This window comes from Anopheles funestus, chromosome 3RL (genome assembly GCF_943734845.2).
Source record: "Anopheles funestus chromosome 3RL, idAnoFuneDA-416_04, whole genome shotgun sequence".
NCBI classification, from domain to species: domain Eukaryota; kingdom Metazoa; phylum Arthropoda; class Insecta; order Diptera; family Culicidae; genus Anopheles; species Anopheles funestus.
Genome location: NC_064599.1, coordinates 80986092 through 80999821, shown reverse-complemented (window position 1 = coordinate 80999821; position 13730 = coordinate 80986092). Strand labels below are relative to the sequence as shown.

At 42.2% G+C, this 13730-nt stretch overlaps 2 protein-coding genes across 2 annotated transcripts in view; one reads left to right on the top strand and one right to left on the bottom strand.

Annotated features, from left to right (window-relative positions):
* LOC125768069 (protein yippee-like) overlaps window positions 1–13730 on the bottom strand; it is a 48218-nt gene that overhangs the window by 9904 nt on the left and 24584 nt on the right. The window lies entirely within an intron of this gene.
* On the top strand, window positions 8568–12893 carry LOC125768060 (UDP-glycosyltransferase UGT5-like). Its single transcript, XM_049435229.1, has 3 exons — window positions 8568–11227; window positions 11291–11708; window positions 11783–12893. Exons 1-3 carry the CDS (start codon window positions 10975–10977, stop codon window positions 12663–12665), a joined length of 1554 nt encoding a protein of 517 aa, XP_049291186.1. The 5' UTR covers window positions 8568–10974; the 3' UTR covers window positions 12666–12893.

Here is a 13730-nt window from a genome sequence, read left to right as displayed (position 1 = left end):
TTTATTCCGTTTTCATACAATACATCCCATAGTGCAAGGTCGGCCGTCCGTTCTACTGTTACCTTTTATCCAACACAACTACACAACAACCCCTTTGTGAGCGTCTGGGTCTGTTGGTATAGCGACAGAGCGTACACGAGAAAAGATTGGTTGTTTGGGTTCGACCACTTACCCCGCCACACACCGGAAGGGTGGCTCACCCTACCCTACATCCACACCCTGCAGCAAAGCAACACAAAGAGACACATCGACTGGCGATCGTACTACCCCCTATCTGTTCAGGCTGTGGCGCCTGTTGCGTTCGAGCTCGGAGAGCATACTCGCTATTAGTCTACCCCCTAGTTTGTCTCCAACAAAGCTTCCCCTTGACGGTGTTCTGCGCCCCAACAGTAAAACTCGAGCAAAGTTTAGCGGCGAAATAAACACTGTAAAGGGCATAGATCCCGGCGATGGTTACACTGTAAGAGGAGTACTTATGGGGAAGTTGTAAATACAGCGCTAGCTATGTTTACTTACCTTGTGTGCAGTGTAAGATCATCTACCCCATGTGTCCTTGTTTTCGAAGATCGAGCATGATCTTAAGAAATCTTTCTCCACATGTGGGTGCATGTGGGAGAGATAGGGTAGAAGCGACAGATAGGAACAGGTGTTTTGATCAACAAAACTTCCTGGACGAAAAATGGGACAACCCGGTGCATCACCAATATCCACTTAGAGGGCCACACGGCATCAACAAGGCAATTCTTCCACTGTCTGACATGAATGTCGACATGTCGGGTTTGACGTTTTCGCCGACGACCTGCCCTTGTTATCATCTGTTCTCAATGCAGTCCGCGTTTCCCGCTGGACAAGATTATTTACGCTTTCCTGCTGCTGCTCGTGCGGTTTGCCATTTTACGCCGTAAAAAAAGAGCATGATGAAGCAAACAGGAAGAAGTACTCTTCCCATTCCCTCCTCCATTGCATGAAGCATCCTTATCAGTCTACCTCAAAACCGATTACGAACAAAAGCCGACTAAGTACACTGTATACTGCGTATCTCGGAAGCTAAGCGCGCAGCCGTGCTTTGTTGGTCTTTATAATGTTTCTGTTTCGACCCTTCGCTAAGCGTCATCTTCATACCGCCATTCCTGGCCAAGGGAACACTTATTTGGGGTCATCTCTCATCGGACACTTTTTGTTTACATCCGAAAAATAGAAGACGACAGACGACCCACGCGTAATGTCGCGCACATGCGTCTGATAACGGCCTCGGGTGGGGGGAGTACGAATACCCAGCGCAACATCGCGTGTGCACATTATTTGACCAACACAACCACCGCTATGCACACACATGCTGGACGGGTCAATGACGATTGCGTTCGGCCCCATGGTGTGCTGATGCCCTTCTTTTTTCTACGAGGCAGCCAGCTGCGTGTCGCGATCTGCCGGGTCCATATGTGGCCCTGTTCCGCAACATATGTTTGCGTTTGGCGCGTTGTCTTGTTATGGTTTTTTGTTGTTGCCTCGCTTTTTCACCTCTTTACCACCGCTTCCTTGCAGAGTCTCGGCCACCGATGGGGATGATTGAAGACGCGTTGGCCTTGACTTGATAGCGTGAATGAACACGTATGAAGGAGGCTGCTACATGTTCGTGCATGTTGGTGATCTTGTACTGAATCGAAGCCCACATCAGCTGCCTGATGCTGAAATGAGGACGATCGTATTGGGACATATTTTTTAACCAGACGATAAAAAAAAATTTTTTGACTTCCTTGCACACTAATCTTTTCTACTTACTATGTGCGTTGTATATACAAAATTCTAAATATTAATCATTTCTACGAAAAAGAACGACGCACACAGCTTGGTGCGTCGCACAATTTGCATTACAAAACCAAATAACCTTCAATTACTTTTTTCTTCCCCTTTACGCCCTTGTAAATCGGTCATGCGCTTGATACGATTCTACGCTTCTGCTACCTTGTTTTGAGTTTGTTTGTTTTGAAAATGAAGTGATTTCCATTTTTTTCTGAACGCACAACAACAAAATGGCGCATTGTAGTAGGGGGAAAATACGCAATCCATTCATTAAAATGGGGGCTCGTCAATCGAAGACGTTTGATACGTAGCGTGTGATGTTTAGCTTTAAACGTTTGAAAAATTGTACATCTTCGTTTATGAAAAACAAAAGATGCTTCTGACACACTGACCTTAAAATTTGTGCCATAACACAATCGCTTCCCTTTGTCAGATAATTAGGACAAACGATTCAATAAAAACAACATGACAAGATGCGTTTTTAATGATATAGGTTGACAAGTGGCGAAATTTTGAATATTATAAAATAGATTTTAAATTTTATATTGCGAGTAATATTACACTATTTGTAAAAAAATTCAAAAAAAAACAAACATAAATATATAAACAAAATGTAATAAAAGTAACAAAAAATAGAAAAAGGATGTTAGTGTAGGATGTAAAAGTATAAAAAAGAATGAGAAAAAGGATGTATAAAAAAGAAAAAGAATGTAAAAAAAGTATAAAAAAGGAAAAGGATATAAGTGAAAAAGTATTAAATATGATTTAAATGTGATAATTCAAACATGATATATAAAAGTAAAATTTTCCAATAAAGTGATAAGACTGTACAACATCATAATACACCGTACACCTCAACTGGCGCGTCAGTCAGTCTCTTCTCGCTTGCCAAGCAAATTTTCACACTTCCCCAAGGTGAGAACTATGCAAAGACCAAAAATAAAGAAAGAAACATATTGCACCATCCCCCAACGGTGACGGATGGGGACGCGGGGGGTTGTGTCGTCGGTTTATGCGATATGCCCCAAACAACAACAACAAAAAAAGAAGTAAAAAAGAACCACCCTACAACAACACGAGTGTGTATTTTCGTACCGTTTTGTTTACCAAACAAAACGCTTGTACGGTTTCGCGATTTGTGTGTTATTTTCGTACATACAGTGCCAATGTAGGTGAAGCACACATGGTTATGTGTGGGCCCCCGTTTGTTGGTATTGGCCGCCACAGCCGGCCGTACACAGTTTGCCAGCGTTTGTTTGGCGTTGTTTTGGTTTACATTTTTTTTTTACATGCTATTGGTTTTGTCCTTAATTCGCTTATGGTGCGTTTACACAGCGATGATCCACTTTACAAGTCAACTGCCTTTCCATTTGCTTCCATTTGTTTCATCTCCCTCCCTATGCTACCCTTGAAAGGTTTCTGCCGTTCAGCGCCATTGCCGCGTTTTTTTTCAAATCTAATCCAATCTGTGGGATCTAAATAAGGGACATCCCTTTTACATCATTTTTCCAAGCCCAAATCTAATTTTCATTGCATTCGGGTAAACGAAAACACATTCATGACGACCATTGCGAAAGTGAATCGATGGTAGAGTTTTAGTCTATTTCTGGTCACATTAGGACATCGTGAATTTTCCCTTCTCTATCCGGGCTCGTGGCCATGTTTCCCAGACACGCGATGGGCTGATTGCAATGAACCAACAAAAACGCCCCACGATCACCAGAACGAACGAATCGTTGATGATCTTGGCAGCGAAAAAATTATAAATACATGGTATGGACACACGATACAGTAAGGAAGGGAACGAACTGTATGTAAAATAGTTATGTAATGACATGTAATTTTCGGTTTCTCTTGTTTTGTGCACGAAAAAGTTGTTGCCAAGTGAACCATTTCAATTTTTCTAGAAGAAGTATGAAAACCATTTTAGATTTCACATTTTCCAAAGAAATAATTTAGTTCGAGTTCATTACATCAATATTTTTATATCCTCAGTATGTAAGTAAAAAATTTTCATAAATCAAAAAAACCATCACCTACTTAACAGAATAAATTAAACTACATTTAATCGTTCCAGTTTATAACACTGATCGTCCTACATTTTACAACATTTTCACACTGACACACACACCTTTGCAAATCTTGCGTACAAGTCAATAATTAGATCCACCCTCGGTTTGGCGCTTGTAAACTTCAACAAACCCCATCCGGCTTTCGGCACTAAACGCAGTAATTAAACCCATCACTTCGCGGTACTCCCACGGGTTCGGTTGAGATTCACACGCAAAATGCAAAATCAACACTTCACCCTTTTCCCCCCCAAATGGGAAACGAAGAAAATGGGTGGATGAGGAGTGGAAAGCTGGGAAGAGAGGGGGGAGGATTTGGTTTAGAAATGGTTTTGTACCATGTCAAGGTTTTTGTTGTTTTGGTGAGTTACATTAAAACATTTTCCACGCGCACGACCTAAAACGACCTCAATTCCAGTGGGATAGTAAATTTTGTAGACAAATTTAGGTATTTAGGGACATACGTTATGTCAATCACTCGCCCACAGCTAGTTAACGGTCAAGAAACCCTCTTACAAAACGCATCAAAAAATCAATTGCTATTGCCCTTCGAAGAAGGTGTTAAATTGTATCAATAATAGTTCGTTCTGTCGTTTCTTAAAATTTGGGAACAAATTTATAAAAAGAATAAAACATCTTTTTTAGTTCCCAAACACTCCTTATATAGTTTACAGTTTCCCTAACATTCGTAACATTTTTTTCCATTGCAAAAAGTTATGGTATTTCGTGCATGAACGTACAAACGCAACGCTACAAAATGCCACACAAAATGCCACTACTGCTCTGTTTATTGCCCTTCGATCGTTCCGAGTCACACACGAGTGTGATGTGTGTTATTGCATGAAGCTGGGCAGCAGTGTTGTAAAATAATATAAACCCAAACGACACAGTACCGGCTAACGCAGGCTTGCAACTGGAGCACACGGAGTGTGGATAATGCTGCTGACATTTAATGTTCAACTCCACCCCGAACCGCGGGGGGCCTGGGGTGATAATTGTGCAGCGAGAATAAAGCGAGCCCTTTCACAATGTCCCCATCAGACGCCGGTAAACAAATAGACAGTTTGAAGGAAAAACCCCAACATCGATAAAATTAAATTTAATTAACAACATTTCCCCTTAATGCTCGCTTCTTGTAGAGTGGGTTTCCTAAGCTTTAAACTTATTTTTGAAAGATGTCTTACCTAACCTCATGAAAAAGGGATTCCTCTCTGTTGAACAGATGACGAATATTTTCCATTTATTCCGGGATGTATACACACGCACACATCGACACGCCAAAAACCATTAAAGCGATATTCAAAAATTTAAAAAAAACGACCAAATTGCATTACGGAACGGTGGCCACAAGCAGCAAACCAAAAAAAAACCCAAACATATCTTCCTGCTCTCTAATGGTGCCCGTAGCATCCGTAAATTGGGCAACATACACCGCTCGTAAATGAGCTAATTTTAGAAAAAACACCGCTTATGTTCGGCGTCGGCCACAGCATACACGACCACCGTCCACCGGCGGGAAAAAACACACCTTAGGAAAGGTTCTGTCTTCGCTGGTGGATCGAATCCCGAAAATGGGGCGCGGTTTTTGCGCAACGTGGTAAACCTACGCGCGCGGTAAAGGGCTTCGGTCCGGTTTGTTCACCAAACTGAACCGGGAGCATGTTTGTTTTATGATGCAACAAGCCCTCTAAACGCCCTCTCTTACTCGCGGGGGCCCTCGTTACCACATCGCATCCAGACCATTGGCCGGAGCAGAAGTGTCCGGTGTAAAGAGGGAAGGACGCGATGGGAGGAGGGACGATGAAGCAAAGCATATGTGAAGGGCAAACACGGTTCTGACACAGTTCTGGTTTTTGAAGGGCCACGGTTTATGGAGATATTGCTTAGGTCTACACCACAAACATGCAGGTTGTGAGTGGCGCGTTCTGTCGAAGCGATGTTGAAAATTCAATCTTTAATCTGAAATGTTTACCAAAAATGTAAAAAAAGTATAATAATACAAAATATGAAAAAAAGAAATACAAAACTGCTTCAACATTATAAAAAACGAAGAAAATTAACAGAAACAAATGACATTAAAACAAAAATTGGCAGATTTGCTTCAAAACTTGTAATAGAACAACTTGAAGTGTGAAACAAATATAAGAAAGTAAAAAATAATTTAAAACATAATAATTTAATTTTACACACATGAAAAATTAAAACAAATAAAAAACATTTAAAATTAAAACAAAAAAAAATCAAATACTTTTCAATGATTGGCTTATGAATAAGAAAACTACATGATAAAGGTGATAAAATGTTACTCAACTAAATGCTCTTATAATTTATTTAACAACATTTTCCATCTTTCCGATTCGCTTCGGTAACCTTCACGACAACAATTTCGACACTTTTTATGCAAATGGTAAGCTCCCACCCAAAACGGCACAGTCTAATCCGACCTACACAACGCAGTTCGTTGCTTTGCCTTATCTGCAGCTGCCCAACCATAAGCTGAATATACCACCACTCACCATGGTTAGGTTAAAGAAATGCAAATGCACTCTCACTTACCGGTTCGGTTGTTGATTGGACCTGGGTCATAAAAACCAAATCCAACCACCTACGAGTGGTTGGAAAAAGCTTCTCCAAGAAACACGTTTGTGTATCCGTACGGATACGCCGAGCCGATTTGGGAATTATATGGAAGGGATGTGGGTACGGTGTGTGAGACTTGCCCTTTCGTTTGCGGTTCATGCGACCCTAGACGGCCCTAGACAGGCCCGCTAGCGTGATCGATGCGAAAGGCTTATAGGATTTGGGAACCGGTCTCCGAGAAGCGCGTTTCGCAACGTTTCAACTTCCACTGAAATTCGCTGCCAACGTCAACCAGGGAGTGGAAGTTCTTCTTACCGTAGAACCATTAGCCAGCAGTAGCAGCATGATTAGAGAAATAATAAATAAAATAAAAGCTGCTGTTGATCATTTCGGGTAAGCGCAACAGCTTTTTTTGACGTATTTTAATCCGTTTCCTTTTTTTTTCTTTCGCCGATTGAATTACTAACAAACCATTCCACTAACGATTACAACGCACAAATCACCACCACAATAGCTCTACGCCGTCATTATCGTTTTGCTGCTAATACGCAAATCACCAAATACTCCCAAATCCACGCGCCCAACTGCCGGATCACGTCAACCATTCAATTTACGATGCGAAACAGGCTCAGTAAGCCGTCCACACCTAGAAAAGCTTTAATAGGCAAGAAAAAACAAGATTATGATACAAAACACTCCAAACACTGAAGGGTTATAAAATTAATGTTCCGCGAAGCAGGACGTACGCATAATTGTGCCTCGCTCGCAGTGGGCGATGGTGACCGACCGTACGCAGTGTGTGCACGATTACTGGATGTTCGATTAAAAACACACCCGTGGGTGGTACAGCCTTTAAGACCGTTCTATATGAAGTGAAATTAAAGTATATTAATGGCAGGAAAATAACAAAAAAAAAACCCACAACGTAAACTTCCAACTGTAGTCATTTTGATTGATGGTGTTCTAGGGGGTGTGTTGCTTACTTGCATTTAAATTAACAGTGCGTAACACGAAAAAGGCACACCATATATTATTATGGACCAAAAACATTTTTTCAAGCTTTTTGTAAGAAGATCCGCATCTCGTGTGTTCTTTTACTATTATTAACGATCTACCAAAAACTGAAAAAAATATTCTAAGTTGATTGTTTAAATTAATCGTTTGTGCATTTGCGTTACTCACTGTACGCACATTTTTAGACGGTGTAGCGCGTTGAAAAACTTATCTGCGCAATGTTCATTGACTCCTTCCGATGTCTGATGATGTATATGATTAATGAATGTTGGGATAATAATGTATGCAATATCTGTTCGCAACAGGTGACATTGAATAAGTTAGAATTTGGAAGCAAGAATTTAACTCGTGTATGAAGCACTGCTTTTGTACACCAAATCTATTGCTTTGACGAATTTTATTTGATTGTCTGTAAAATAAAATATAAGAATAGATAACATACAACTAGTTACAATGGTCAGCAAATAACTCACAAGCGCCTCCATGCTAATTGGACCGCAACATCACAAGGACCAGCAGTGCTGCACTCAAAGGGTACGTCCTCAAAGCGGTTCCGCCTATTCCCGGGAGGCATTTTCCCTCCGTGCCATGAGCACCTTTACACCGCCAGGTGTCATTCAACCAGCTTTCGGTTTAACGATAGACAGCACGACCCAACCAAACCACAGGTACTTGGTGGCGTTCCAAAAATAAACCATTACTTCCGCGGTGAAGATGATGGACACAGCGACACAAGGCTGACAGCAAACCGGGGTTGACACAAAACGGTGACAGAAACCGTGTCAGACCAGCATTGTGGCAGGGAAACTCAACCGTACGTACAACAAATCTTACTGGAGAATGTGCCGAGAGGGGACGCCGACAGTGAGATTTCTGCACGACCCTGCCCTATACCGCGGGTGTTGCTAATCTGCTTTCCGCTTGAAATGAGATCAACGAACCGTCGGGGCACTCGCTCATTAACGGGACAACTTCCCAGAGGCTTCAATCTTCGACAAAATGGAAAGCAAACTCGGCTAAAAGGATTGTAATACACGCCTGTATGAGTGTGTGAATGAGTTGTGTTTATTGTTCGGAAATTGATTGGAATTTTTAATTTCCATTCTCCCTCTACAGAAATCGTCTTGGAAGCAATGAAGAATGCAAGAAACTAAAGCGCGGAACCAAGTGGTTGGTAGGTTTTCGCTCTTCCCAATTCTTCATGCTATGGACGATGGCTTGGCGGTGTAAGATATAAGTAAAGAGGAAGGGCTTTAACACGACCGGATATATTTTGGACAAGTCCGTTAGAACCGGTATGTGGCAATGTGGAGTGAGAGGAGCAACTCACAGGAAAGAATTATCTGCTATCGATATGAAGCTTTGGTCTAGAAACATCCAAGCTCGAGAGCATTTGATTCCCCAACTTCGCAATACTTCAATGCTAGAACGGTACTTACGTCAAAAACTACGCATTAATTAGAATAATAAATCAATTGCAGACATTTTCCTACCCTCGAACACACGCACACAAAGAGCAGCTATTAATAGTACACGTTTGTTAAGTAGTAAAAATAGGCCAGCCCGTCAAATGCTATAATATTCAGTTACCACATCGTCTGGTCATTTATAGTGGCCGCGACGCAATAGAAGAAGCCAACCGACTCGTCTAATTTTATCAGTCCAACAATGCCCGTACACCGTAGCGAAAGCGATCCTGCTCCTCTAGTGCCTTCAAAAGAAACCCATTCTGCAGGTGGTCCCTTTGGTGACTCCCCAAAAGTGCATCACGTAATCCAATTAACGTGTTCGACCAGCCCGCGCTCGTCATATACCTCAGAAGAACTCACCGGCAAAAGTTTCATTTTCATTCCTACCAGAAGCCCGGGAGAGCTTTTTTTTTCTAGGACTTGCCAGGTTGGTCGGGAAGCCTGCTAATGCAATACTGACGTTGATTGACACGGCCCACTTCGGCCCTTTGGACCGACGAACACGCAGTACGGAACGATACGCTGATTGAAATCGAAACCAAGCACCATGCGCCAGGTCAGGGACATGGAAAAAATGAACAGTTTCGGGACAAACAAATTAAAGGCAAGGTTTCGTGATTTGGAGTTCAATTGTCGGGGTCGGGAGTCTATCGGGAATATCCCGCAGTGGTGGTGTTGCGCTTATTGTAATTAAGCGCACGATTTCATGCTTCGTACGAAATTTTTTGATCGACATCGGTAACCTTTTCCCGACAAAGTATCACGCGATTGTTTGAATAATTGTTCTACCTATACGTGGCGGAGATGTGCGAAAGGATATTTGAAAGCGAACTGATTTATCATGGCCCCTGAATGTAGGCAAAAAGGCTCACAAATCATCCGTGTTAAAGTGTGCTAAACGTGATCCGAAACAGGGTGGTAATTAAATCACGTACTTACTTTGTACGAACAGGCTAGGTGAGTGTGTCAGATTGCCCTTGTGTGGCCGTGAGAGGCGGATTTTTATGACACATAACCCTTTGAAAACAATAGTGTCAGAAGGACAGAATTCCTAAATTCCAGAAGCTCTTAAGAATGTAAGTGTCACCCAATATCTTCAGGACGCCTTAACTATTGTGACGGTATGAAGTGAGATCTATGTTTTTAGGAAAAAAAACTATTCAACACTCCACCTTCCCTCTAACGACACACACAACAACATGAGGAAAGTGAAATCGATACTGCATGTGGCAGGAACTGGTGCTATTTATGCAGCAAACATTACTCTACCCACCGCATACGTATATACCCGGGTATTCTGCTTCTCGTCTTTCATACCGATGGATCGATGAAATCTTTTCCGCCGGCGACTGGATGGCGCGATGAATACAGAGTGCCTCCTCGTGGTTATTGGATATTTGCAGACAAGGATAAGATAGAATATGAAAATTTGACACCATCATGAGGGTTCCCCGATGTGCAACGATGGTATGTATCCGTTGACAAAGGCATTGACATATAGTACGTCCTCAAACATCACATCATATTGGCTTGAATATTCCGAAGTGTTTGGCAAACTTTTGCATATATTCTTCTCACACTCAAAAAACTACCGTCTCATCTACTCTTCCACGATCAGCTGTTCCGGCTGAAAGAATGATCAATCTGTTAACCTCTGAGACATTGGCGATAAGATAACGCATACCACGCTGGACGCACCGATAACATTCCAGTAGTACTTCCACAACCTCCAGTAGTAACAATCAGTCGGACGAGGAAACGACGTGCAAGTCATCACAGCACTCTTGGTAGTGCCTGCTGTACTTACGGTAGGCCTGTTTTGTAGCGAATTGAATAAATTACGCTTACATAAAATACACACCTTACCCTCTGGGTAAGCAATCATATGCAGTTTCGCATCTAACAATCAGTACTACTGATAAAGCATATCGAGAAGCTGCCCGTTTGTTTTACACGCTATAAAGTGTACCTTTTAAACACCCAGGCGATTTAGTTTCGTTTCTACTGTTCGTCTGTGAAGTCTGTGCGTCATATTCATCAAGATGGCGTCAAGGCAGAGTGTAGTAAAACTAGTGACCTTGTGTTTGCTTGTAACCCTGTGCACGCAAGCTACCTGCTATAAGATATTGGGTATCAACACTAGCCCTAGCCGATCGCATGTGATCGTACAGGATGCACTAATGAAGGAGCTGGCACGTCGAGGACATCATGTCACAATGGTGAGCCCGTATAAGGAGTCGGAACAGGTACCAAACTATCGGAAGATTACGGTACCGATGGATCCGTGGGCAACAGGTACGATACGATCGCTAACGCATCTAAAGCTATGCAAAATAATCCTCCTCTCCCAAAATTAAGATTTCACCAAAACCATCTTCGGAACCACGAACTCACGCTGGGCAATGCTCCAGCTTTTACCTGAGATGCTACGATTTAGCGTCGTGCCAGTCAATAAAACGCTACGTTCGCCAGAGTTCCAGAGCCTGATGAAAGAACCTGAAAGATACGATCTAGTCATAACTGGTATCATGAGTGATGCTGTGTTTGGTGTTAGCCATATATTAAACTGTCCCACCATAATCGTTTGCCCGAATGCACCCATGGCGGTTGTGAACTCGTTGGTTGGCAATCCAACACCGATCTCCACCATCCCGAACATGATGCTGGGTCTAACAAACCCGATGACATTTATGGAACGGTTGGCGAATCTTGCCGGGTTTCTGTTTGACGAAGCTTTTGCTACGATGTGGAAGTATTATCAGCGGAAAAGTTACGAGTAAGTGACAACAGTGATTGGGCGGACATAATCAACCGGCACTGATAAGCGTCTGATGTGATTTTTTTTTACAGAGAGCTATTCCCACCGGGTCAATACCCTTCATACGATGCGGTACGACAGAATGTTTCGCTCGTATTCTTGAATCATCATTTCACCAAAGGTTCTCCCCGGCCGTATGTGCCAGCGATGGTGGAGGTTGGTGGTTTACAGATTAAAGACAAGCCTTCTCCACTACCCGAAGAAATTCGCCTGTGGATCGAAGGAGCAGAGAACGGAGTCATTTTGTTTAGTCTTGGAACGAATCTACTCAGCTCCTCCATACCGACAGAAATGTTGAGCGCTATTCTGGAAACGTTTCGTAACATTAAGCAACGGATTATCTGGAAATGGGACACACAGGATATGCCAAACAAACCAGCTAACGTGATGTTAACAGATTGGCTACCTCAGGACGATATTCTTGCGCATCCAAACGTTCAACTGTTCATCACACATGGTGGGTTGGGTGGTATTGCTGAAGCATTGTTCCACGGTGTTCCACTGGTTGGCATTCCAATGTTTGGTGATCAACCAGTAAACCTGGCGCAGGTGGAAAAGGAAGGCTGGGCCTACGTGTTACAGTATACCGAACTGACACAGGAATCATTTTCGAAAGCAGTCAATGAGGTACTGCATGATCCACGATACCGGGAGAATGTACAACGGTTGTCACTGTTGTTCCGGGATCGTCCACAAAGTGCCATGGATACCGCCGTTTTCTGGACAGAGTATGTCATACGACATAAAGGAGCTCACCACCTGAGATATCCCGGTGCGGACATGAACTTCTTGCAGCGTCATTCGTTAGATGTGTTAGGATTCTTGGCATTACTGACGGTAGCGATCTTCAAGTTGATCTCATTCAGTTGCCGATTGTGCTGTAGAAGAAGGGTGATAAAACTGAAAAAGCAATAGTCTCTAAATGATGTTTCATTGTTTAAAAAGCCTAAATAAGCATTTTGCCATAAAATACATCGAGAAGGAATGGATAAAAATTCGTAAAACGATAACAACGTGCCTGTTTCACATTCAAAATGTCTTTCAAAATGCAACAAACGGATATGCTTAGCATTTAGATTTATTAGCACATGCATAGCGCGCCATCAATCGTGAAATGAAAACTTAATTTTATTCTATGACAAACGGTGTCGCATGCAGTCTTACTTTTTATAACTCAATTAAGCATTCGCTGCCGGTAGAGGCAGAGAACGTGCCATTCCCGTATTCACGCTAATCCGATGACCAAACCGAAACGACACTGTGCGTTCCGTATTTCAGTCCGAATCGGGGTATGAAACTATATATAAGTGTTTGAAAAAAAAATCCACCTGTTTTTCAAACCGGTTCGCAAAGTGGCACTTATCAGAACTTTTGTCTGGGCGGAACAAAACGAATGAAGTGGAATCTATTAATTCTTCATGAAGAATTAAGCTTTACATTATTCAGGGATGCAAAACTCTCTGCTTTGTCTATGGAACAAATACAAATAATTAGGATAGCTTCAATATTTCTATGCATGTTATGACTATCGTCCTCAAAGGACCTGATGACACTTAATTAGCTGCGCCATTTTCATTTTCTTTAAGAGACAAGTCCATCAAAACCTGACGAATATTGGAACAAGCTGATTTTCAACTCCGACTTCACCCTTTGGAGAATAACGATCTCCAAAGGTTCCACACCCAATAATAACTTAATCAATCAAATTTCCAACAAAGTTCGACGCCTCTGATAAAAGTCCAACAAATAAGAGTACAATAAATAAAGCATAGCAAACCGCTAGACTTTGTCAGACTTTGTTGGGGAAGAAAAGAACTAAGAAGTCTCGCCCCTTTTAAACCACTCGCCCTCGAACTATTCATTTGTCATGTTGCGCGATTGTTGAATTCAGGAGAGTTATTAATCGCCCAGCGTCGTCAATTGAACAACTGCGTATGTATGTTAATAGCGTGGGTTTCACGTTAGCGTACAGAATCAGGG